This window comes from Bos grunniens, chromosome 26 (assembly GCF_055505025.1).
Source record: "Bos grunniens cultivar Pamir isolate PY7600 chromosome 26, Bosgru_T2T1.0, whole genome shotgun sequence".
In the NCBI taxonomy this organism is placed as follows: domain Eukaryota; kingdom Metazoa; phylum Chordata; class Mammalia; order Artiodactyla; family Bovidae; genus Bos; species Bos grunniens.
Window position 1 is genome coordinate 9,102,130 of NC_141190.1, and position 22,860 is coordinate 9,124,989.

Here is a 22,860-nt window from a genome sequence, read left to right on the forward strand (position 1 = left end):
AACAAAAAAGGCACAGAAGAAACATTAATGAGGTATTTCTAGAGATTAAGCAAATGCCAAGGACAAGATGCACATTACAATTCTCAAAACCACAGTTATGTTCTTCTCACATGGGAAATGTCTCTTTCGTGTTAGAAAGAAGTCTATTTCCTATCTGCTCACACTCTGCAATGACTGTCATATCATAGACACTTGTGTATGATCGTGGTTATCTATTCTTCTCCCAAGTAGTTGAGTAATAGGGTCATTACTACTTTCTCTGACATAAAGAAAAACATACGTGTTAAATCGGATATATATATATATATATATAAAGAAATATGAATAAAAGTGTTAATATTTTTTAAGATCTGCAAGAAGAGTATGCTATGTTCAGAATAACTTTATTAAACTTTTTATCCTCCCAACTCAAAAGAGAAAAGAGTATTCAGAACCTGATCACTTACTACACCAAATATAGGCTTAAAAGAGCAGTACTACATTGTTTTTGGCATTTGAAATGATAGTCTATAAAGTTCTAAAGGAAAAACGAAGAAAGAAATGAATACACTGGAGAGTAAAAGGAAAATACTGGGAAGTTCCATTGTTTCCCACAAGTTTTCTCAACTAAGCCACAACCAGAATACGCATAGTTCTTTCAGCGCTCAGACCTGCTCTCCCAGCTCCTGAGAAGTTACTGACTTTTAGAAACAAACAGGTCCTGAGACATGGCAGTGCATCCAAGTGACAATTCCAAAGCAGGAGGCGATCAACAAGGGGGAGGGCACACGAATCTGTGGGCAAGGATCGGGGGCCCCGCGTCTCCGGAGAAGCCACGGAAGCCAGCGTACACGGTTCAGGTCCTTCCGGTACTGCCGAGGGACACAGCGTCTCCAGCTCATCTACACACAGATGCTGGCTCTGCCTTTCACAAAGGCCAGCTTGATGAACTGAATCATCTCAATTAACTTCCTTGGAAACTGGCTTCCTAACCAGCAAAAGGATATTTTCCTTATGATTCAGAGAAATGCTACTGAAGAATTTCCCCAGACTGTTATTAACAGTAACTAGGGTTTTGCCAAATTCCTCCTCTATGCCAAACTCTGAGCCATTTAGCTCTTAGAACAACCTGCATTGCAATGCTATGACCCTTATTTTACAGATGGGAAAACTGCAGTTCAGATAATTTAAGCTGAAATATAAATATATTACCCAAGACAAAAAGGTTCAGGAAATGGCTTCAGATTGTGTAAGAAATCCCAATTTTATTTTGAGACTACACTGCTGTGAACCAATAGATGAGCCAACATTCGATCTCATTTAAGTTACAAAATCTACCTAACTCACATTTTTCACTTAGGGTTTTAAGTCATATTTCATATTGACCCAGACCTCTGCAAAGCATTTTTGACAGTTATTTTAATGATAAGCTGTTAGTTATTAAAGTACTGAAAAAGATTCTTCTAGGTATCAAACAGGAAACTGTTCATTTTCCATTATTGTTTGCACAGTCTGTGCCCAGTAAGGTTTGCTTACATCCCTCCAATGACTGATCAGTCTGGTCGCTCAGACAGTAAAGACTCTGCCTGCAATGTGACAGCCTGGGCTCAATCCCTAGGTCGGGAAGATCCCCTGGAGAAGGGAATGGCTACCCACTCCAGTATTCTTGCCTGGAGAATTCCACGGACAGAGGAGCCTGAAAGGCTATAGTCTATAGGGTTGCAAAGAGTCAGACACAACTGAGCAACTAACACACTGTGCTGAGATGTTATCTACTTCTCAACATTCTATCTCACCTGAACTGCTACTGTGACCTTTGACCTACTGTCCCTAATTCCATTTGTACCTCCATAAAAGCCTTTCTACAGAGAGAAGCCAGAATCATCTTTTTTAAAAGTTAAATAAAGCACACCCTTTAAAACCCCCCAATAGTTGCCAAATATATTTTGAATAAAATCCAAATCCTTTACCAAGCCCACGAGGCCCCAGATGATCTGGGCCAAGCTCCCCTCCCTCTGCTCTCCCCATCATTCCTAAACTTCAGTCTGATGCCCTTGGTGCGACTGAACACATCGCACCAAGTCCCTCCACCTTAGGCAGACCTCTGTGCCAGCCATGCCCTCTGCCGGACCCTGGAAACACTGCCCGTTGTCAGGTTTCTGACAGACCACCGACTCTAAAAAAGGCACCTGGGGCCACCTTCACCCACTTCCCTTTCTTCAGAGCCTCCCACTCCCATGCCCACACTCTGCTGAAGCTAACGCCAACGAGTTTCTTAAATCTGTTTTCCTCCCTTTAACTCCTGGCTACTAGCCCTGGGATTCCCTGGATTATGGTAACCGCTTGTCATCATCTGACGTTCCAATTCCCATCACGGGCTCTTCTCCACATGAGCCCAAGCTACTTCCCATTTTATCTCGCAGATATGAATTCTATCACCCTGGGCCAAAGGGGCTCCACTCACCAAGTATCTTGTTTTTGCCAGCAAATCTCTTTGCCTGGCCTTTCCTGTTACCCAAACCACCTAGCTCATGTAACAGCTCTGCATGCAGCTTCCTACCAGTTTCCAACTGGAGAGAGCCACTTCATTCTCCAGATCACTTCAAAACTTGGTTTCTAGTGTATGGTATTTTTTAATAGTGAAATTGGGATTACCGTTATCAACAGAGGCCTTCGTCCCTTCTATCAGAGAATGCCCCTAAAGAAAGCTGCTCCTTACTTATGTTTTAGTACTAGTGAGACTTCTGACGGTGCCTGTAACATGGGCAATATCCCGCAGCTCTATGCTTTAGAGCTTCACTTCTTACTACTTCTGATAGCGCTTTCCTGCTTCTTCCCACAAATGTTTGTCCTTTAAACTCCTTCCTCTGCTGGAAATAACCTCTGCTGACGCTCACCAGTCCTTCACTCTGCACCGTTCCTACACTTTAACTGACAGCAGTTGTCAAGATGGCTGCATTCATCCAAGCAGGGCTGTGGGTCCTGCCATCTTTCTCCCTGGCCTCCCTTGTCTCCTCACTGGCCTCAAGGCCCTTCTGGCCTTTCCACCCATCACAGGAGTCACAACTCTCCAGACGATGGATCACGAAAACCCAGGGCTTAATTTCATACTTTAAGAAGGAAAGTCCCAAGGAAGGGGTTGTAAAACAAAAAGGAAAGAATAAATGCCATAGAATGAAAGCAGAATAAACAGAAAAGTAAAAATAGATGCTCTCCGGGGAAATACAGAACTCATTTACTATTTCCTAGTGTGTACACAGGAGGATGGCAGTTTGCGAATCAGGAGAATGAGATGGAACTATGCACCCAGCTCAGAAATGAGTCTGTAAAGCACAGTCCTCCACCTTACAAAAGTTCAACTCAAAGAGACCTTTGCATTTTTGGTATTAATTATTTTAACCACATTACTGTTCAGCATATACTGTCATCCCATTTTACAGAAGGAAGAATCAAGATGTAAAGACTCTCTAGCCTGGGGCCAGAGAGTCAGTCAAGAAAGAAACGCAACAAAAACCAAGTCTTTATCCTTTCAATTGGGCTTCCCTTTTGACTCCTGGCAAAGAATCTGCCTACCAATGCAGGAGATGTGGGTTAGTTCCCTGGGTCAGGAAGATCCCCTGGAGATGGAAATGGCAGCCTACTCCAGCATTCTTGCCTGGAAAAACCCAAGAACAGAGGAGCCGGTTGGGGGTGGGGGGGGGGTGGGGGTGAGGGGGTGAGGTGACAGTCTGTGGGGCCCCGAAGAGTCACGTACGACTAAACAACAATAATAATACTTTTGATTAGCTGCTGTTTTCACTAACAAAGCTGTCAAGTTAAAAAAAAAAAAAGGTACCGACTTATATTTTTTTCTAAGCCTCATGTAAAAGATCTGCAAAATAATGCAACAGATGATTAGATTTAGAAAATGATCTGTACTGGTTTAGGGAATCTGTAAAGAACAGATCAGATGATAAAACTGTCTGCACTAAAGCCACCTTAAAAAATTTATTTCCTGAGTTAAATATAGATTGTAACATGAGATAAAGAAAAAAATATTACCCTCTAAGATTGTATGGTCTATGTGAGAGAGTTAAAAAGAATCACAATCAAGCATCCTCCAGAAACCGCAGCACACGTATGTATCAAACAGAAGAAGTTACCTTTCTTGTTAGTATTTTAGGCTATTAGCAAAAATAGTATGTGAGCATACATACATACCTGTGTATAATACAAATACATGTAATTGTGTGTGCGTGCGTGCTCAGTTGTGTTCGACTCTCTGTGACCCCATGGACTGCAGCCCACCAGGCTCCTCTGTCCGTGGGATTTCCCAGGCAAGGTACTGGAGTGGGTTGCCGTTTCCTCCTCCAGGGGATCTTCCTGACCCAGGGATTGAACCCAAGTCTCTTGCATCTCCTGCACTGGCAGGTGAATTCTTTACCACCGCACCACCTAGGAAGCCCATGAGTGTGTACACATAATGCAAATATGTGTATCTTTCCTCATTCCCTTCCTTCATGAAAACTTACCCACCCTGAATCACATTCTTAATGTCTGTTCAGTTACAGCTGGCTGAGCTCAACAATTCATGTTTGCCCTTAAGCTCATGGATCACCCTTGATAGTAGCACTTTTGCTTTAACAGGGGGTTGGTTTCTAGAAACATCATAAGCACATACATCACCACCAATGGCTAACATTTATTAAATTCTAGGCACAGTACTCCTGCCTGGAAAATCCCATGGACGGAGGAGCCTGGTAGGCTGCAGTCCATGGGGTCACTAAGAGTCAGACATGACTGCGTGACTTCACTTTCACTTTTCACTTTCATGCATTGGAGAAGGAAATGGCAACCCACTCCAGTGTTCTTGCCTGGAGAATCACAGGGATGGGTGGGCTGCCGTCTCTGGGGTCGCACAGAGTCGGACACGACTGAAGCGACTTAGCAGCAGCAGCAGCAGGCATAGTAATCAGCACAGTGCAATCCTCAATAAATGTTAGCTGCTGTTATTATTTATTTACTCTCCTAATGAACATGTGTATGTGCCAGGCCTTATTCTGGGACTACAGCAGTGAATCGAATGGACAAAAAGCTGGCCTTGCGGCATGTATATTCTAGGATAGGAAGCAGACAATAAACATGTAAGTAAAATATAGAGCATGCTGGGAAAATTCTAAAGGGTAAAATTAAGCGAGAGTGTCACCGGGGGATAGGACGTTACAGATTGGGGGTTAGTTGATCAGAGAATGTCCCTACATGTGAGGAGGGTTAACCATGAGGATATCTGTGGGAGAAGATTCTCTTTTTCTTTTTTTAAAAATTAATTGATTCATTTTCACTGGAGGGTAGTTGCTTTACAATGTGGTACTGGTTTCTGCCACACATCAACATGAATCGGCCACAGGTATACATTTGTCCAGCCCCCCATCCTGAGCCCCCACCCCCAGCCCCGCAGCGCCTTCTTCGGAAGGAGATTCTAAACAGAGGTCAGTACGTGAGGGCACTGGAGACTGGCAGGAGGGTCAGGGGGAAGCAGGACATGATGACCTGCAGTCTGGGAGGACCTCCTTGGTCACCATAAGCACCTCCACCCTAAACGCTGTAATGAGATGAGGAAGGGTCACACACACCCACTCACTTGTGAAGTTACACGTTCTGTCTGCGGAGCTGACACACGACGTAAGGGGAGCAAGAATGGAAGCAGACTGGGAGGAGCTCCTGTAACCACCCAGGCAAGAGACGGCACCAGTGACTGCAGGGCAGCGACTTGGTGAGAAGTGGGGGGATGAAGACCAGACGTGGTGACCGAGACGTCTGGCCTGAGAGTCGGGGGGAGACAGACACGCTGTTCCCAAGTGGTGCGAGGGGGAAAGAAGAAGCCTGCAGATACAGGAGATGCGAGAGATGTGGGTTCAATCCCTGAGTCAGGAAGACTCCCTGGGGGAGGAAATGGTTACCCACTCCAGTATTCTTGCCAGGAAATCCAGTGAACAGAGGAGGCTGGTGGGCTACAGTCCGTGGAGCTGCAGAGTCGGACAGCACTGACCGACGGAGGGTAAGATGGGAACGGGGGCGGGGCAGGCACAGGAACCAGGAGGGCACCAAGGACTCGTTAAGTGCTCCATACATATATCTCACTCCATCGGCACAACGACGCTGAGACGGGCACTACTTTTATTGTTCCCATTCTGTAGATGAGGAAACAATGCTACTACAAGTAGTTAAGTAACCTGACCAAACTCACCTCAAGTCAATAGGTGCCTGTAGATTATCTTAAACTAAGATTTACAGTATAACTGATGCTTAACTGCCACTGCCCTGATACAAACAGGCTGGGAGGGACAGATGCAATGACTTCTAAATAAGATCATGAATACTTAGACAGACATCCATGACGATTTTTTAAGAGAAAGGGACAGAGATGATCCTGAGGCACATTGTAAAATACAAGGCAAATATGGTACTAAAAATACACACATATACAGATTACACCTATATGAGCATACAGGAAAATATTAAGCCAAATATGAAACCAGATGTTAGCATTATTTATCTTAGGCACCATCAGTAAATTTTTCTTTTTTATTTTTACCTTCTAATCTGCCTATAAGCGAGGTACATTAGTTTCTTTAGTGTCATAAATAAAAACTAACTTATGAAAACTGTAATTTATTGCACCTCTGTATTTTTTTTTCTTTCTCTCCCTTTTATCCTCTCAGTTTAAAAAGCCACTTAGAATATTTATGCTCATTTAAAACCTAAATTGCTGGGATTACTGAATTTAGTTTCCTGACAATTCCTAGAGTTCAGGCTAATATTTAGGTCTTGAGACTGACACTGATAAAGGTGAGAGCAGGTAAGACCATCTGTTCGCTACTGTGAGGATGAGAAGTAAGCCTGGCAGCAAATCCATCACTGAGGGCTCAGAGTGGCTGTTCTTCCCCATTCCCAGGGAGCTGGAGCAGAAGCCGGCAAACACCTAGGAGGTCCAGATTACACGGGAGGATAATGAGACAGGAAAGGTCCCCAGAATGAAAGCAGGATCTCAGCCCAGGCTCTGCAGCCCAGACGGACAATGGGGTCAGACTCAAGGGGCGAAAACGAGCTCGAGACAGCAAGGAGACATCAAGGAGAAGAAGAACCTATCTGCAAGGCAGCAACGGCGATGCGGATAGACAGGAGAGACTTGTGGACGCAGCAGGGGAAGCAGAGGGTGTGACAAACTGAGACAGCAGCATGGAAACATACACGTTACCAAGGGGAAAACAGACAGCCAGTGGGAATTTGCCGTGTGATGCAGGGAGCTCAACCTGGGGCTCTGTGACAACCTAGAGGGCTGGTGTGGGGTGGGAGGTGGCAGGGAGGTTCAAGGGGGACGGGACATACGTATACCTACGGCTGATTCGCGTGCATGTATGGGAGAAACCAACGCAATACTGTAAAGCAAATTATCCTCCAATTAAAACTGAATAAAATAAAAGAACAAGGTTGGGCACTCCTGACTGGTGGTCTGCAGTGGAAAAGCGTTACTGCACTTGGTGGCACCGGGGGTTTCCGAGACCCGTGGTGAACAGGGACCACACCATACCCGGCAGGTCAGAGGACAGCAGTCAGCTGGGACAGAACTCAGTACACTTCCACGAACGACGGTGGAACAGCAAGACAGGCTGGCCTGCGGGTGTGGCAGGTCCAATCCTGGGGCACGTAGGAATGTCTCCTGGTGTGTATGCATTGCATAAACCTTATTATTCAAAGCAGGACTTACCTGTTTTCATTCTTCTACCGGTCCTCTGCTTGTCTGATCAATGGTACTACATCTGCTAAGAAAATACACTTCCCCAGGACATTTCCGTGGGCTTACACTGAAAAACTTTCAATTTTCTAAATATTCAGTGTGGGATTTTGGGGAAGTCAACATATTTTCTGTGTCTCAGTTATCTTCACAGAGACAAGAGAATAGTACTGCTCGTCTTAAGAGCTGACTGGATCAAATAACTCAACACATGTAAGAAAAAAAAATTCCTGTTACTCAAATGTCTGGAATGTGCCACGTGAACAGGGTGATAATGATTTTCGACAACATGGATGAAAAGGAACAGAAGAATACAGACTCTGAGTTAAGTATATAACAGATACAGGTACATGTGTAGAGAGAGAAGCAAGGGAGGGGAATGATGACTTCTGAGCTCTTATCTTGCTTTATGGCTGGAGAGGAATATGCTGGTTTATCAGTCGATTACATAAGGCACTAGGTGACCCTACAGCTGCAACAGCAGAAGGGAATTTTTGTTCTCATGACTTTTGTACTTTAGGATAGTGTGGGACAACCCACACTTCAAAAACTTGAGATGTTACCGTGAGAACACACAAAAACTCCCAGAAGATAACTATGTAGCTTTGTTTCTATGAGGCTTTGTTTGCTCAGTGCGACATCTCTAGCACTAGTCTTCAATAATCCTTGATAAATTGCTAAAGGTAAAGACGCCCTGAAGTTCCATTTAGAGACCAGCCTAGTGGCCCACAGGGCACCGTTGATTTCTAATAAAGTGAAATGGCTTTTTAAGAAAAAAGGCCCTTCTGGAACTTGAAGAATAAACATTATTGGAGGGAATCCTTCACATTAAATGCTCTACATCAACAGCTTTTAAGGACTTTACTTAATCACAATCATCAAAGACTTGAAAACAAAATTTTAAAAATGTTGACAATAACTGTGGTCATAAACTACTTTGAGGATTAGAAGATGAAAGAGATAAGTACTTTAAACCAATCAACTTAGTGTGAAAAGAGACACTGATGGAATTAAACAGGGGTGAAATGAAAGATACATGCTGATGGAGAATCTTCTCTACTGAATAAAACACAAAACAAACAACAACATTAAATTAGCATCTGAGAGCAGCAGCTGCCAATCAGCACAAGGATCATGTCCTTGGAAATTAGATTCATCCACAGGAGAGAGGCAAACACCGCAGACACCCTCCTAACAAATAAGGCCTCCAAACCCAGGGCATGTTATCAAAGGATAAAATACAAAGTCTTTTCCGAAGCGGTCTCTGAACATAAAAAACACACTGCTGCCAAACACCTAAAAACTCTCAGACTGTAATCCTGGGAAGCCACGCTGGAAACCTGTACTTGTTCCTTCCTGCGGGATCAATGAAGCCCCGACAAACAGTTCTGAATAGAGACATCAAGTCTTAATGCAGGATCGGCCAACACCATTCCCTTCTCTAGTTCCTTCCCTTCTGGCCTGAGATCAATTTCCAAAGAACCTACGTGGTGACCGTTCTCTCCACAATGTTGCACAACGGTTTATGCCAGATTATGCTACCCCATGCCCCAAATGCTCAACCACGAAGTTCTTCCAACTCCACCTCACGTCCCAAGTATCCTGCGGCTCCTTTTCTTTTTTCTTTCTTCAAATCTTTTCACCACCAGTGGACCAATGCATCCTGCAACGTTTAATTCATCTTTATACCATCCACTCCCACCCCCCAAACGACTACTATTCACTGTAGGCAAATGTGTGTGCTCAGTTGCTCAGTCAGGTCTGACCGGCCCTTTGACAGCCCGTGGACTGTAGCCCACCAGGCTCCTCTGTCCATGGGATTCTCCAGGCAAGAATACTGGAGTGGGGTGCCACTTCCTCCTCCAGGGGATCTTCCCGACCCAGGACTGAACCGCCGTCTTTGTCTCTTTGTCTCCTGTGTTAGCAGGTGGATTCTTTACCGCTGCACCACCTGGGAAGCCCTGCAGGCAAATATCTGATCCAAAAGCAGCCGTGACAGAAAACAAATATCAGAATATACACATCACCCGACTTTGCTCTGAAATAAAATATATTCCAGCAAAGCTGTGAGAGCTCCCAAATAAGTGAATTCAATCTCAGTCTTCGATTCATTCCTCATTAAACTTCATATAAAATTCAGAGATTCAGAGACAGACCCAAAAACCTTATGTGAGTCTCTGTAATGCAAGCCAGCCCTGTGGCTATAAATGATAAGGCACTCTAAATGTAACAGAAGCCATGGCTTCTAGAAAGAGTTCGTCCCTTCCCACCATCCCAGTACCAAATGTATTCATTGGCGAAACATGAGTCTATCTCATGGTCATCTCCCAACTGGACCATTTGTAATAGCATCCTAACCCATCCCCTGCTTCCAGTCTCGTTGACCTGTTCTCTTCACTGCAGCCAGAGTGCTCCTTTTAAAATACACATCTGTCTACATCATTCTTCCCTAATGACTTATCACCACACCTGGAACAAAAATCCTGCCTCTTTTTTCCATGACCCATATGCCATCCACACCTCCCTGACTCTGTGTGGCCATTTTCTCCCAGTTTGCTTGGCCTGTGGCTTTTCCCCAGGTAAACCTCAGAGACTCTGCCTTTGCTGTGTCTCCTACCGGGACTCCTGCCCCAAACATCAACTGGTATCCCCCTCATTGATTCAGGTGTCTATTCAATGGTCACCTCATTAGAGGCCTTTTCTAAACACTTCATCTAAAATACCACCCCCTCCCTACTGTCTCCAAAACTCTCTAACCTTTTAGACTGCTTTATTTTTCTCCATTTCTCTTACCCACCTGGTAGTATATATTCATTTGTTCACAAACTGTTTCACCCTAGTGAGAATACAAGCTCCGTGTGAGCATCAAGGGGCCTCTGAGCACTGCAGCAGCCCCGCATACAGGAGGGTCTCAGTGAATGAACTTTAAACAAGCACTTTCTATGTGCCAGACTCTATATGAGGCAGTGGGATACCAAGATAAATGACAAATAGGATCTGGTCTTTTCCCTTGGGGAACGTAAAGTCCAGCAGTAAAGGAGACACACACACACACACAAAGAACAGAACGGAATGTGACATGAGCTTGGAGGGTTCAAGGGAAACCACTGAGCAGAGCAGCTACAGATGAGGTCGAACAGCCTGGGGCCAGATATGAGGACCTTGAGCTTCAGGCTAGGGAACTGGGCCTCCGTCTGAGTACGCACTATACTCAGCAGGTAGGAATGAAAAGAGGTAATGAATCTGCGATTAGAATCGACAGAACTCAGTGACTATTTATACGAAAGGAACTGAGAAGTTCTAGGTTTCTAGGAAATGCCACTGCCTACAAAAAAGGAAGAAGTTGAAAGAAAAAGATGATAAATCTGGTTTTAGAAAAGCTGAGTTTGAGTGGAGGCTAGGGAGAGGGGTCAAGTGTCAGAAGAGTTGAGCACAGAAAAAATGAGAGGGTTACTGCTTTTAAACAGAGTATTCCATAACCAGAAGGATCCATTTTCCCAACATGATGAATAAGACTGCTACACTGTCAGAGCCAAATAACTGGAATAAGGGTGTCTCTCTGCACTAGGAAACAGTTCAGCCCTCATGAGGGCCAGGGAAAGGGGGCTCATTAATAGCCGCTGCTTGGTGTGTCCACCTGCATCTTTCTTCCTGCCCTTCCCAGGTCTGGTGTGCCCCACACACACTCCAGAGAGGTCTCAAGGAGGGAGATGGCAAGCTAGGGATGTGCCCCAGTAGTAGGACAGGGGGGCGGATGCTGAAGACTCTCATGAAAATGACTGGGTTATCCTGCCAACGCGGACACCAGAGATAGGACTTTAAAGAATCTTTAAAGTTGGACATATTCTGAACTACAAATGCTCTGCAGCTAATAACACTCAAATGTAACTGGCTCATTCAGTGATTTTGTAATCAAATAAAACAGTGGTACAGAGCAACAGAAATCATCTAGACTGAGAGGTCTTTACTGAATCTGTGAGAAAAACAAGGCTCCTGAGATTTGGAGATTCAACCACTCTATCAGCATGCTAGCACACGGCTGGGGCTGGGGCCAGGGCTGCCTGTGTCCCAGCCTTGGGTTAATTTCGCCCCAGGCATGAATTAAGTGATTTATGGCTGTAGAACAATTTAAACGTGCAAATGACTATAGTATTAGCAACAAATACCAGTAAAAGACAAAATTAGAAAGCCTCAAGAGAAACAGATTAGAGGAAAAGTCCCTGCTGAGAGAAATACCAACAGTAATATACTTTAAAGAAATTATCCCTGTGGTTAGGACATTTCTTAGAACAAGAATAAAATTATTCAAAACTCACATTTCTGTGAAAGGTTTTGATGTGTACATACTAGTACATAAATGTTCTTTTCTGGGCAGTAAATTATTAGCTGGCATGTAAGAATTTTGATAAAAATCAGAAAACAAACTCATATAAACAAAACAACAAAAATCAGGAAACCCCCAGGAAGCCTAATTTAGAGTTGACCTTGCCTTTGTTAAGGGAAAATACATAGACATTTTTTTTTTTTCCCCCTCTAATGAGCTTCTAGGGGAAAAATTTTGAAAGTCAAAAGCAGAACTGAAGTCTGACAGAAGAATATAATTAGTAAATTTTTAGCATCTCACACTTCTACGGCCTATTCTTACCTATTCAGCCTCCTAAAACTAAAGCGAACAAGAAACAGTCTTTCTTCCACAAACTCAAAGGCATCCCAGACTGTTGCTCCTGTATCAAATTTACCTTAAACTCTTCTTTTTCAGTGGTTCAGTCATGTCCAACTCTGTGTGACCCCATGGACTGTGGCACACCAGGCTTCCCTGCTTCAACTCTGGGATAGCCAAACCAGCCCCCAGATAAAAACTGGCTACTTGAATAGCTTCCTACATACAACATAAAGATAGTCCTTTACTGGCAAAGACTCGGGAGTTGCTTTTATTTCCACTTGTAGATATCTAACATATAAGGGAAGAAAACACAGACTTTATAAAACATACAAGAAAAAACTCATCATTTCCATTAAAGTTCAACATAAATTCTCAGTCTGCATTTTGTTTTCTTTACTTAAGATGATTTCCTTAATATTCAACCACACTGTGGGTCATGCAACAGAGTCTACCAGAGAGACACTCATTCCTTAGCAAACCAATTTCCAACTCCCATGCGTGGAAGCCATAAAGATGTTCTGCTAATGGAAAAATCAGACACCCGTGATGAGGGCAAAGCATGTGTTCAGTTTGCTATATGCAACTCAGGCAAATAACTTTGCTGCATTGAGTTTAGAGCCTGGGACATGAAAGCCACTTTGGATTTACCTGAAACTAAAAGGAGATGCCTACTGAAAATCCTGAGAAACCAGAATGAAATACTGCTCTAAATGCCACACATTCTAAAGAAAGGTGGAAAGCCATGCAGGTTCATCCACATCCCACCTAAACTGGGTATCACTCTCCACTAGCTCAAGTCACTCTGGACCCGCTGTTCTGAATTCTCTGTGTGAAGCATCTTCAGATACATATCACAATGGTTCAGATATCTGATTCTGTGTGGAAAAAGCTATAGCGTCATTCATAGCCCACAGGCCAACTGTCAACCACTGATTTGATGGGTTACACACACCAAGACTGGATAGTTTTCTGTGGTTTAATAGCCTGTACTCTCTGAAAATGTCTGAGGGTTTTCCTTCCTGTGATGTGAAAACATAAAAAACCTCATCTCTAACAATCCTGTTCATCACTGTATGAATCTGGTATAAAACACAGCACTTCCTTAAAGCTGCCAGAGCTCTGGTTGGTTCAACAGACTACGTGGTTAAAAAACAAAAAAGAAAGAATGTGCTTTGATTCCTACTGCTTGATCAATTTCATTTCCCAGTAATGAATATTAAACATCAGTCGTGCCACCTCCCAATCCCTGAAACTGCAGACTTGTGCTTTACTTACTTGTACTTTAAGAGCAGCCACTGAATTAACCAGAGTCCCACAAGGATCATGCCATTAATTTCACAAATAGAAAAGGCCCACTGCACCCGGTTAAAATGGTCAAAAAACGTGTCCGGTAGTGGAGGCTGCACCTCCTTGGGAGGTACTCGTTCATGGACGACCGAGATCATCACTGTGGTGAGAACAAAGCAGGAAAGTGCATAAAGAAAGGCCAGGAAAGTCTTGCCCCACTCCATGGGGTACTGGGAGCGCTCCGGTTCTGGCATGGGGATCTTGATCATTTCCTTCCTATACCCATTGGGCATCCCGTTGGGTTTGACCTTGATGCTGAAGCTGCCGTTAGGGGAGGGGCTGCCGGTGCCAATGCTGAGGTGCCCGTTGGCGTGGCCGTTCTTGTGTGCTTCCAAGTGGTGCTCCATCTTCAGGGTCTCTATCATGTGCAAGAGCCGCTGCCCGTTGTCAGAGGTGACCAGGCACAGCGGGGGTTTTGTGAAATCCTCCTGGGTGAGGTTGATCAAGTCCCGGCCTGTGAAATGTTCCAGAGGCTCACAGTATTCTGGCATAGCATTCTCCTGCAGCCAGTCTGCCACCTTCTCGGGTGACCAGTAGACCACTTCCTTCATTGTGCTGGCAGACAGTGTGAGGCCCCCTGCTTGCTCCCGGCGGGTCAGCAGTCACCGTTCCGACAGGGCAGGACACTGTCCCTCCACGCTGCGTTCATCCTGTCAGGCCTCATAACAGAGCTGTGTGGCGAGATGGTCAGGGCAGGTTTTAAACACCTCATGTAAGCTGTCCAGGGTTCTTGAGTGCCTGAGCATTAATTCACCTCATTTCTGAAGAACATTCTTCCTTCTGCGGAGGCAAGAGAAACAAGTCAAGCTACTGGGACTTTCAAATTAATCCCTCAAGATTCATAACCTTAACATGCATAAGGAAAATGGAAAACCAGTTATTGGTGGAGTCCATAGTTTTCAAACATATATTTGTTTTAAGGAACCAATGACTCCCTGGTTAGTATTCCCCAAAAGAGGCATTAAATTGGACCTGAGATGGATCAAGTCAAAGACAGTGGTAAATTTGCTGAGAAACAATTCAACAGTGCTTTGAACATTGCTCAGCACTGATCAGGGATTATTTTTGTGCTTATTACGTGGTTCCTGAGATCAGCTGAAAGACTGCAGCAAATCTGCTTAATCTACCACTCTAGATTAGTGTAGATTGGTGAAGAAATGTTCTAAATGTACAGAGCACACTTAACAGACATCATAAAAGAGAATCATAGAAGTGGAGAGCTTCAGGATCATCAGGTCCAAAAATTTTATACTCTTCCACAAAAAATCAGTGAGTTCCTCTTTGCAAATGTGCTTGGACCCCAAATCTATAAAAGAGTTATAAGAGTGTAAGCTTGAGTGAAAACAGATGGGAGTAAAGAGCCAGGGTCCTCTCTGCTCTGATGACATCTCTACCCCTAGCCCGCAGGAAACTGTGTAGAAAACCATAGCTTCCAAACCAGTGATCTGATCCTCACTTATCCACAAGGAAATGAGTTCCAGGAAGGTCAATGAACCTGCCTACAGTCAAGCAGCAGCTTGTATAAAAGAGCTACAAGTTTCCAAGTCCTGGTTCAGTGTGTTTATTAAAATACTTTATCAGTGATGTGGCAATAACCAAAATGCACATCTGTAGGGAGATTAAAAATTATATATATAGAGTATAAAAATGTATATATGTTGTACATACATATATTTAACCACAAGTATGGTTAATGAATATAACATTGCATAAAACAACGGAAAATAAAGACTGAAGTTCTTCTACTTGATGATGAGCTTGGGGGGCATTTTCTAATTCTCTCTCACCTACTTATCTTTAGTAAATATATATTAATTTTGTAATAATCATTTAAAACTTTAAAAAAGCAAGAGAAGTTAAAAATAAAAGACTGAGCTCTATAACAAAGCATTATGGTTAATGAAATGTGGCCTTTGGCAAAAGGCAGACCATAGTTTGACTTTCAGCATCTCCATGCATACTATTTGAACTTCAGCTTACTAATCTGCAAAACTGCCACAATCAAATGTCTCCTTCACAGGGTTGTTGTCAGTACTTTAAAATCCGTATGTGAAAGTTGAGGATACATAATCCAGCACTGTTTCTGTTTTCTACAACTGAGTAGTACTCCACTGTGTGTGTACACAGGCACACACATCTTCTTTATCCATGGATCCATGGACAGACACTTAAGACTATTTCCAAATCTTGGGTATTATACATAATGCTGCAATGAACAAAGGGAATATACATATGTCTTTGTGAATTAGTGTTTTCGTTTTCTCCAGATAAATACCAGAAGTGAAATAGCTGGATCACATGGTAGTTCTCTTTTCAATTTTTGGGGGACCCTCCATACTGTTTTCCATAGTGACTGCGCCAATTTACATTCCCACCAACAGCATATACTGCCATCTGTGACAAGTCTGTCACAATATGTATGAACCTAGAGGTTATTAGGCTAAGTGAAATAAGTCAGACAGAGAAAGACAAATACTGTATGATATAACTGATCTGTGAAATCTAAAAAACCAATTAATAAACACAACAAATCTTACAGAGAAGAGACTGGTGGCTACCAGAGGGGAGAGGATTGGAGGTAAGTGAAATAGACAAAGGAGAAGTCAATTATACAGTGACAGATGATAACCAGACTTACTGTGGGGATCAATTTGTAGTATATACAAGTAACAAATCATGCTGCAAATATAAAACTAAAATGTTATATGCCAATATGCCTAAAAATAAAACGATATTTTCTTACTTTCTCAAATTTCCTATCATAACCAATAGCTACTGTTCAGTACAGCTCATGATGAAATGCACTGGCCAGTTGTGGATTAACTTCTTTTCTCAAAAGAACGTTGTGTTAACTGAAAACAACTTGCACAGATTTGTAGGTTTAAGAGCTAGAAATTAGGAATGACAATGTTCCCTAAGTATGCTTTGTGGAATAATAATCTGAGAAAATGCTCCATGTTTTAAAAATCCAAATGAGACTAGGAACTGCAGAGTAATCCTTCCAAGGGCTAGCAGTACACATTAGTATGTCAGAAGCGCTTGGAAATCCTCCAGTAAAGAAACTCTACTGGGATTTCTTAAACTGACCTCATCCGGGCTGTCCTGCTCTGAATCCTGTTTCCTCCCTAGTAAGTGTGAGCTCCCAATGGACCCACTGGGAGGTCCAGGCACAAACAAGACCTGAACTCAGGCCTTCCGATTCCAAAGACCAAACTGTCTCTACCGAAGCCCTCAAACCCAGCTCTGGTATGAAAATGGACAGTATGTCTAACTCCCAACTTTCCAGACTAAATAACAACCAACCAAATGGTGGTAGAGCTTGACAGCTAGTCCAGGCTTTGGGAAAGAGTTCTCTTCTGAGAGCCCATAGAGCTTGGCACCTTCCTGACGTATCACCTCATGCTTAAGGGTCTGTCTAGACTGCCCCAGGGGACTCTGAGGGACCATGCAAGGGCTACAACCTTAAGCATCCACACGTCTCAACTTCAAAGGGGCCAAAAGGTGCTCAGTCAATGTTGTCTCAGTATCCAAGGAAATGTCCCTTATGACTAGCAACATGTAGATGGTTTAATGCAAAGTAAACCTACGGAAAATGCCACTGATACTCAAAACTACTTCCAAAAAATTTGAATGGTCAAGGAGAATAAGATGGGTATCCTCCAGAGAGAAATGAAAGTGAAATGAAACCAAAGTGAATCTCTGGCCACTTGAAAACCACTACAGAGGGGCTTCAATCGCCACTAACCCATCTCTGGCCACTTGAAAACCACTACAGAGGGGCTTCAATCGCCACTAACCCACCTAGAGCGACAAGAAGACATCTGCCAAACGGGAGTCCTAGCAGAAGGCCCCGTAGGAAAGGAAACGGGAGTCCTAGCAGAAGGCCCCGTAGGAAAGGAAACGGGAGTCCCAGCAGAAGGCCCCGCAGCAAAGGAAACAGGAGTCCTAGCAGAAGGCCCCGTAGCAAAGGAAACGGGAGTCCTAGCAGAAGGCCCCGTAGGAAAGGAAATGGGAGTCCTAGCAGAAGGCCCCGTAGGAAAGGAAATGGGAGTCCTAGCAGAAGGCCCCGTAGGAAAGGAAACGGGAGTCCTAGCAGAAGGCCCCGTAGGAAAGGAAATCTCCTGGCATCAGACCCGGGCCTCTCCCCAGATACCCCTCAGCAATCAGGATAGAGCCAAGGGAATGCTCAACACCTCGAAGTGGCTATGAGAACTCTAAAGAAAAATTAGTGATTGAATGTTGAGGCTCAAATAAATGAACATGGGCTTTTCATATATACAAGTTCTTCATTTCTCCCCTTGCCCAGTACAGGAAGTCTACCAGGAGGGGAAAACCCCTCAGAACCACAGAGACCAGACCAAGGACAAGGTATTATTTCACTTCTCTTTGATGGGGAAACACAGTCAGATAATATCCTCCTCAGACACAATCTTCTTCAAAGCAGAAAAATATCAAATGGTAGGCGATAATACAGGGCCATGAGATCCCCACACACACCACACACACACATTCTGGCACTGTAAGCTTCTATCCAAATGAAAGAACACTAATCTTGCAAATAACAAGTCCATCAGGCAGTCTGAAATAACCAGTGGAATTCTTAAAGAAACAGCAAAATAAACCAATAGCTTCCATTAATTAACTGGAACAAAAAAAACTCTTCACTCCTTAAGACAATCCCTGTGATCCGCCGCCCCTAACCTGGGAGTGCTCCATCTACTCCTCTTCAACAAGTCCAGATTCTTCCCTTTGCCTGTAAGGTCCTCCGCAAAGCCTTCCCTGGTCACTCCTTCACAATCTTTCCCCACTCTCTGAATTTGTACACCTCTAATATCATTGCCACAAAATACAATTTAACCGTCTTGTGTGCAAGATGTGGTCAGAAGAGCTCCAGCTACCTCCTTTCTTGACAAAATCCTTTAACCTCTTCAAGCTCAGCTTCTGATGGGAAATGGCATTAACAACTAACTACCTTACCTGTCCCTCACATGGGTTGCTACTGCTTTCATTCCTTCTATCACGTAGAAGGAATGAAAGCTGTTAAATACTCCAAGAAATATGTCTTGTTCTTTTTGTAACATCCTGCTTTCTTTCTAATGCCCACCAGGGCCCATAGTGACATCTCATTACTATTAAATGAAGCAGCCACTCCCAAATGGCAATTTTAAAAGCCCAAATCATTGGGACACAGGAGTAAGCACATTTTTCCAAATTTCATGAGAAAACAAAGTTTCTTTTTCAAGCAAGATTTGAAGCTTGAAAATAAAGGCATACATGTAGCTTTCTTGAAGCTAATACTGAAATCACACGATAAGGAAAAAACTCATTTCTATGGAAGTAACCATTAGGCAGCTACTCAGTACTTTCCTGGAGAAGGCAATGGGGGCTGGGGTCACACAGAGCTGGACACGACTGAAGCGACTTAGCAGCAGCAGTACTTTCCAGCCTTTTGGCTAAGGCTAAGATTAAGTGTAGTATGGGTGCTTCCCAAGTGGTACAGTGGTAAAGAATCCACCTGCCAATGCAGGAAACACAAGAGATGCAGGTTCGATCCCTGGGTCAAGAAGATCCTCTGGAGTAGAAACTGGCAACCCGCTCCAGTATTCTTGCCTGAAAAATTCCATGGACATGGGAGCCTGGTGGGCTACAGTCCATAGAGTCGGACATGACTGAGCATGCATACAATGAGCACTTCAAAGGCCACAGCGAAAAGATGAGGACTTACTCAGAGACCCCAGAGCCTGGCTGTGGGAGGAGAAGTGAGACAGTGACTATCCCTTGGGCCTACACAGTCAATTTCTAGCATACTGTTGTGTCTGAGACGGGAAAGGCAAAGTGCTTTCTCATCTAGACCCAGAAGACCGCATGTAAGGCTGGACTCAGAAAACTACTATTACCACCATCATCCAGAGGTGCTACCCTGAACCCATTACTGGGAGAAAGCTAAGAAATAATGCAGAGCTCAAATCTTTAAATTTAGCTCTCAGAACTAGGAAGATGTAAAAGAAGAATAAAAGCTGCACATAAACTCTTTATTCCATAACACTACAGAATTTGAGTGTTACAGTTGATCAGTCGTGTCCAACTCTTTGTGACCGTGTGGACTGCAGCCCATCAGGCTCCTCTGTTCATGGAGTCCCCCATGTGTCCCCCATCCCGAACACGTCTCTTCCCATCCCATCCCTCTGGGTTGTCCCAGTGCACCAGCCTTGAGTGCCCTGCATCGAACTTGGACTGGTCGTCTATTTCACATATGGTAATAGTCTATTTCACATATGGTAATATACATGTTTCAATACCATTCTCTCAAATCATCCCACCCTCGCCTTCTCCCAAAGAGTCCGAAAGTCTGTTCTTTCTATCCGTGTCTCTTTTTCTGTCCTGCATATAGGGTCATCATTACCATCTTTCTAAATTCCATATATATGTGTTAATATACTGTACTGGTGTTTTTCTTTCTGACTCACTTCACTCTGCATAATAGGCTCCAGTTTCATCCACCTCATTAGAACTGATTCAAATGTATTCTTTTTAACAGCTGAGTAATATTCCATTGTGTATATGTACAGCTTTCTTATCCATTCGTCTGCCAATGGACATCTAGGTTGCTTACATGTCCTAGCTATTGTAAACAGTGCTGCGATGAATATCGGGACACATGTGTCTCTTTCAATTCTGGTTTTCTGAGTGTGTATGCCCAGCAGTGGGCTTGCTGGATCATATGGCAGTTCTATTTCCAGTTTTTCAAGGAATCTCCACACTGTTCTCCATAGTGGCTGTACTAGTTTGCACTCCCACCAAGTGTAAGAAGATTCCCTTTTCTCCACGTTCCCTCTCCAGCATTTATTGTTTGTAGACTTTTTGATAGCAGCCATTCTGACTAGAGTGAGATGGTACCTCACTGTGGTTTTGATTTGCATCTCTGATAATGAGTGATGTTGAGCATCTTTTCATGTGTTTGTTACCCATTTGTATGTCTTCTTTAGGAGACATGTCTGTTTAGTTCTTTGGCCCATTTTTTGATTGAGTCATTTATTTTTCTGGTATTGAGCTGCATGAGCTGCTTGTATATTTTTGAGATTAAGTCTTTGTCAGTTACTTCATTTGGTATTATTTTCTCCCATTCTGAAGGCTGTCTTTTCACCTTGCTTATAGTTTCCTTCGTTGTGCAAAAGCCTTTAAGTTTAATTAGGTCCCATTTGTTTATTTTTGCTTTTATTTCCATTACTCTGGGAGGTGGGTCATAGAGGATCTTGCTGTGATTTATGTCAGAGAGGGTTTTGCCTGTTTTCCTCTAGGAGTTTTATAGTTTCTTGTCTTACATTTAGATCTTTAATCCATTTTGAGTTTATTTTTGTGTATGGTGTTAGAAAGTGTTCTAGTTTCATTCTTTTACAGGTGGTTGACCAGTCTTCCCAGCACCACTTGTTAAGGAGATTGTCTTTTCTCCATTGTTTATTTTTGCCTCCTTTGTCAAAGATAAGGTGTCCACAGGTGTGTGGATTTATCTGTGGGCTTTTTATTTTGTTATGTTGATCTATATTTCTGTCTTTGTGCCGGTACCATACTGTCATGATGACTGTAGATTTGTAGTATAGTCTGAAGTCAGGCAGGTTGATTCCTCCAGTTTCATTCTTCTTTCTCAAAACTGCTTTGGCTATTCAAGGTTTTCGTGTATTTCCATACAAATTGTGAAATTATTTGTTCTAGTTCTGTGAAAAATACCATTGATAGCTTGATAGGGACTGCATTGAATCTATAGATTGCTTTGGGTAGTATACTCATTTTCACTATATTGAGTCTTCCAATCCATGAACATGGTATACTTCTCCATCTATTTGTGTCATTTTTTATTTCTTTTATCAGTGTTTTATAGTTTTCTATATATAGGTCTTCTGTTTCTTTAGGTAGATTTATTCATAAGTATTTTATTCTTTTCATAGAAATGGTGAATGGGATTATTTCCTTAATTTCTCTTTCTGTTTTCTCACTGTTAATGTATAGGAATTCAAGGGATGTGAGAAAATAAATAAAATAGACAAACCATTAGCCAGACTCATCAAGAAAAAAGGGAGATGAATCAAATCAACAAAATTAGAAATGAAAATGGAGATTCACAACAGACAACACAGAAATACAAACGATCATAAGAGACTACTATTAGCAACTATATGCCAATAAACTGGACAACTTGGAAAAAATGGACGAATTCTCAGAAAAGTATAACCTTCAAAAACTGAACCAGGAAGAAACAGAAAACAGACCCATCACAAGCACAGAAATTGAAACCGCAATCAAAAATCTTCCAACAAACAAAAGCCCAAGACCAGATGGCTTCATAGGTGAATTCTACCAAAAATTTAGAGAAGAGCTAACACCTATCCTACTTAAACTCTTCCAGAAAATTGCAGAGGAAGGTAAACTCCCAAACTCATTCTATGAGGCCACCATCACCCTAATACCAAAATCAGACAAAGATGCCACACAAAAAAGAGAAAACTACAGGCCAATATCACTGATGAACATAGATGCAAAAATCCTTAACAAAATTCTAGCAAACAGAATCCAATAACATATTAAAAAGATCATACATCATCACCAAGTGGGGTTCATCCCAGGGATGCAAGGATTCTTCAATATTTGGAAATCAATCAATGTGATACATCACATTAACAAATTGAAAGATAAAAACCATATGTGTATCTCAATAGATGCAGAGAAAGCCTTTGACAAAATTCAACACCCATTTATGATAAAAACCCTCCAGAAAGCAGGCACAGAAGTAACATACCTCAACATAATAAAAGCCATATATGATAAACCCACAGCAAACATTATCTTCAATGGCGAAAAATTGAAAGCATTTCCCCTAAAGTCAGAAACAAGACAAGGGTGCCCACTCTCACCACTACTATTCAACAGAGTTTTGGAAGATTCAGCTACAGCAAACAGAGATGAAAAAGAAGTAAAAGGAATCCAGATTTGAAAAGAAGAAGTAAAACTCTCACTGTTTGCAGATGACATGATCCTCTACATAGAAAACCCTAAAGACAGCCAGAAAATAACTAGAGCTAATCAACAAATATAGTAAAGTTGC

At 42.8% G+C, this 22,860-nt stretch overlaps 1 protein-coding gene across 50 annotated transcripts in view; it reads right to left on the reverse strand.

Moving 5' to 3' along the window:
* SGMS1 (sphingomyelin synthase 1) overlaps positions 1–22,860 on the reverse strand; it is a 323,569-nt gene that overhangs the window by 26,876 nt on the left and 273,833 nt on the right. For all 50 annotated transcript variants that reach the window (XM_086379227.1, XM_086379202.1, XM_086379212.1 and 47 more), the window contains one exon: positions 13,692–14,543. In XM_086379227.1, coding sequence (XP_086235353.1) covers positions 13,692–14,314 — 623 coding nt within the window. In that variant the 5' untranslated portion in view covers positions 14,315–14,543. The remainder of the gene's footprint in view (positions 1–13,691; positions 14,544–22,860) is intronic.